The 4,397-nt window shown below is 50.9% G+C and overlaps 1 protein-coding gene across 1 annotated transcript in view; it reads right to left on the bottom strand.

Annotated features, from left to right (window-relative positions):
- SVOP (SV2 related protein) overlaps nt 1–4,397 on the bottom strand; it is a 33,142-nt gene that overhangs the window by 19,917 nt on the left and 8,828 nt on the right. The window contains exons 3-5 of the mRNA XM_006762028.2: nt 2,666–2,751; nt 1,423–1,521; nt 250–321 (exon numbers count right to left, since the gene is read on the bottom strand). Of these exons, the coding sequence (XP_006762091.1) occupies nt 250–321; nt 1,423–1,521; nt 2,666–2,751 (257 nt within the window). The remainder of the gene's footprint in view (nt 1–249; nt 322–1,422; nt 1,522–2,665; nt 2,752–4,397) is intronic.

Here is a 4,397-nt window from a genome sequence, read left to right as displayed (position 1 = left end):
ACTTAGGTCAGTGGTCGACAAACTGCGGTCCTTTGAGTGTGGCTCTTCCACAAAATACCACATGCGGACATCTACATACAGTGCGATTGAAACTTCGTGGCCCATGCACAGAAGTGGGTATTTTGTGGAAGAGCCGGTATTTTGTGGAAGAGCCACACGGAAGGGGCCAAAGAGCCACATGTGGCTCACGAGCCGCAGTTTGCCGACCACTGAGGCTAGGGGACAGGCGCTTAGGAGAGATGGCCTTACTGTTTTCCTGCCGTACTGGTCTGAGATGTTTCCCCAGAGGGTGGAGCTGGACATCATGCCGATAAAGACCACCTGTGGGTGGAAAGAGGGCTTCTGTTAGACGGTGACACGGAACACTGATCGCAGAGAAAGGGCACGACAGATGGAACCTGCGACGCCACACCCTCGTGATAACAATGAACCGGCATTCGCTGAGATCCGGCTAAGGGGCGAACACGATTCTGTGCACTCCATGCTACTGTCGAAACCTCACAACCAACCGAGGGCGTGGGTGCTGTTATTGTCCCCATTTTACAGATGAGGAAGCTGAGACTCAGGGAGGGGAGGTCACGTGGCCGGGGTCACACATCTGTAAGTGGGGCAGCCCGGGCTGGACTCAGGCAGTATGGCTGCTAGTATTATTGATTTCTTGTCCTGTTGCTAAAAAAACATCAAAGGTTGCAAGACAGAGTTTGGAGAGTATGAAAACAGGAGACAGGAGGTTGGGATGGGAGCTGTGACCCATTAGAAGAGAAAGCATTCATGGAGCACTGACTGTGCTCGGGCAACATCACTGCTACATTGTTAACCCTTGAACAGAGCTAATGAGGTTGGAATCATCATATCCATGTTATAGAAGGGGAGCCTGGGGCTCAGAAGGGTTAAGAAACTGCTCAGGCCCGGCCGGCATGGCTCAGTGACTGAGCATCGACCTATGAACCAGGAGGTCACGGTTCAATTCCCAGTCAGGGCACACGGCTGGGTTTTGGGCTCGATTCCCAGCAGGGGGTGTGCAGGAGGCACAGCCAATCGATATTGATGTTTCTCTCTCATCGATGTGTCTATCTCTCTAAAATCAATAAAAACTTATTTAAAAAATAAAAAAAGATCTTCAAATCACCCTCCTGGGGGAGGTATTGGCACCCCCTTTTTGGATGAATGAGGTGTCTAAGGCCTCCGTGATATGCCCACGTAGCCTGCAACTTCCCGGCAAATGATGTCTGGGGACCCCAGGGACTTGGACCCCTGGGTGCGGTAGAGGCGGCTGCCAACCGATGGGGAGTAAAGGGAGCTGAGGTTATGGTGTTTCATTCTTTTCTGCTGAGCAGCTCACAGCAGCCGGGGGAGAGGCCCCCCCACAGACCACCCCAGGGGACCGGAACTGGACCCCGTGAGAGAGCTACTGCTGCCTACCGAGGTCAGCAAGGCCACCTGCCAGCTGGGGAGCCGCCACTCGCAGTGCAGCTGGGGCGCGAGGATGCTCAGGATCATCATTTCCATGGCGTCGGCCATCTGCAGGGAGCAAGCAGGTGTCAGGAGCCAGGACGCTGCCTGGTGCCCGGGCGGCTGACCCCTGGCTCAGGGATCCCTCCTCCCCCATGAGAGCCTGGAGAGCTGACCTCTGGTTCAGGGATTTCCGCCCCACCCCCACCCCGCCGCCCCCGGTGGGAGCCTGGACGGCTGACCCCTCACTCAGGGACCCCCGAGAGAGCGTGCAAGAACCCCTCTTCCATTGCCTGCTGAGCGCCCTACCACACATCAAACACACCACAATCTCTAGTAGTTAAAGCGGTGTGGTACATGCGGGAATTGACAACTAACCATTCAACATTCTTTTTGTGTGTGTGTGTGGCTTTTCCGTATTTTAAAAAAAATAAAGGCATTCTCTGAATGAAGTGGGAAAACATCGCATTTCAAAAATTTGAGATTTTTTTTTTTTTACAGAGATAGACAAGAATCTTTTCTCTTTAGTTCAACTAAAGACTAGTTTGTCTTTGGTTTAAAGGTCCTTGTTCCTGTAGAATCCTCTCGTCTGACCTTTTAATATATTAAAACATACTAGGAAGTGCCTGTAATGAAACATCCTTTATGGGACAAGGTAGGCAGAACCATGGGGCAGAAATGAGAGTTCGGAAGCAGACCCATGTGGGCGTGGGAAGGTGATGGGCGATACGGGTGGCCTTTCAAATCAGTGGGGAAATTAAACATCTATTTTGGGAAATATTTCATTCGGTCGCCCTCTTGCACCATTCCCCAAAATCAATTTCGGTTGTATTAATGGTCGAGATGCGTTATTTGCAATAGGTAGACGAGGGGATTTTAACACGGGAAGCAAAGGGCTCACTCTTCTCTGTGCCTGCTTTTCTAGGGGGAGCTCCGCAGATGACATCACAGTCTCCACGTAGCCCTGAGCCCCCAGGGACCGAGAGCCATTTAATTAGCCAGAAGTGCCCACTCCTCCTGAGGGCAGTTGCCAGCATTACCCGCAAGCACTGACCACCAGGGTCACTCATCATGACCCTGACTGATTCACCCCAAGACTCTCTGTGGAAAGAGCTGGGTCCTTCCTCGTAGATCAGGGAAACCCAATGGAGCAGTACAAGTTAGGGTTTCTTGGAGATTGAACGGTAGGTCCCTGCCCCCCAGAAATACTTGCCCAAGCCAAGCCGGTGAGCACAGACAGCTTCCATTGGAATTTTCCAAACCCAATGGCTTCCACCGCATCTTCCACCATGAAAGTATCTGGAAAGGAGGGAGGGGGAGGGGAGGACGGAGTCAGGGCACCTTGCAGTTGTCCGAGTGTCGGGGTATCCGGGGGATGTCCACAGCCAAGCTCTTTAAACGCAGCACATGCCGCTTCTTGAATTTATCTTGGAAAAACATTCCAGCAAGTGTGAACAGATACCTTGCTGCAAAACCCACTGCAACATGGTTTACAAAAGGGAAAACTGCCCTGGCCAGTGTGGCTCCGTGGTTAGAGCGTTGGCCCGAGCACCGAAGGGTTGCGGGTTCCATTCCCCGTCAAGGGCATGTACCTGGGTTGCAGGTTTGATCCCTGGCCCTGGGGGTGTCTTTCTCTTTCTCTCTCTCTCTCTCCTTTCCCTTCCTCTCTTTCTAAAAATGAATAAAATATTTTTAAAAGTTTTTAAGTTAATTAAACAATAAAAATATTAGAGGATCCGGCTGGTGGCCCTTCCGTGGGCTGCCTCTCAGGATCTCAGCAGTCCCTGCTGGCAGTTTACATCTTTTGGGAACTTCAATCCTGGGCCTCTAACGTCAGCCATAACGTTCTCCAGACGCGTGAGCTGATGTGTTTGTCACACCAGCAGGTTCTGTGTTTTTTTTTCCCCAGCAAAAATATTGAGGAGACAGCATCAATAATATGAAGAGTAATGATGACATAAGGGTGCACTCTCGAGTGTTCACCATGTGCCAGGCACTGCGCTAGGAGTTGGACGTGCATTCTCTCATTTAGTCCCTGTCACAACTGTCCGCTAAGGCCCAGTCTTAGCCTCATGTACAGAGGAGGACATGGACGTTCCCCTGTCACTCAGCTGGCACACTGTAGATCTGGGAGTTGAGCTCAGACCAGCCTCTGCTCCTAACCACTGCCTCCCCCTCCCCGGTCCTGGTCCCCTTAGCTCTGCCAACAACAGGCCTTGGGGTCAAGTCATTCATCCTCTCTCCTGTTGGGAATCTGGGGCCTCTGAGGAGTGCATGGGATGTTCTGTGATGCGGGGAGACCAGGGCCCACAGCACCCCCTCAGGGCTCTGGGTTTGCCCAGCTCTACCCAGAGGCAGCACAAGGTCCTGGGTAGGAGTGGATTCCGAGGTCAGATCATCTGGGTGTAAATCCAGCAGGGCCAATTTCTAGGTGTGTGACTAAAGCAAGATATTTAACTTTTCTGTGCTTCAGTTTCCTCTTCTGCTAAGAAGGGGAAGATGATCGTAATAGTTCTAATTAGAAATGTTGTAATTAAATAGGTAATTTGAATAAAGTGCCTCAAACAGTGCCTGGCACAGAGTGAATCCGCAGCTAATGTCAGCTGTTCCCATCACTACTATCATCATCACCATCACCACTGACACCATCACCACCACCACCTTCATCATCATCACCATCACCACCAACATCATCACTATTATTATCACCACCACCACCTTCATCATTACCACTTTCACCACCACTATCATAATCATCACCATCATCATCACCACATCACCAATACACTATCACCATCATCACTATCATTACACCACCACCACTATCATCATCACCATCATCACATCATCATAGCCACTATCATCACCATCATCATCATCATCATCATCATCATCATCATTGTTGTGCTGTCCTCAGCTAAGTGTTGTGCAGTGACTGGTGGCAG

This window comes from Myotis davidii, unplaced genomic scaffold (genome assembly GCF_000327345.1).
Source record: "Myotis davidii unplaced genomic scaffold, ASM32734v1 scaffold478, whole genome shotgun sequence".
In the NCBI taxonomy this organism is placed as follows: Eukaryota; Metazoa; Chordata; class Mammalia; order Chiroptera; family Vespertilionidae; genus Myotis; species Myotis davidii.
The sequence above is the reverse complement of the archived record's forward strand: the minus strand, read 5'-3'. Positions and strand labels throughout refer to the sequence as shown.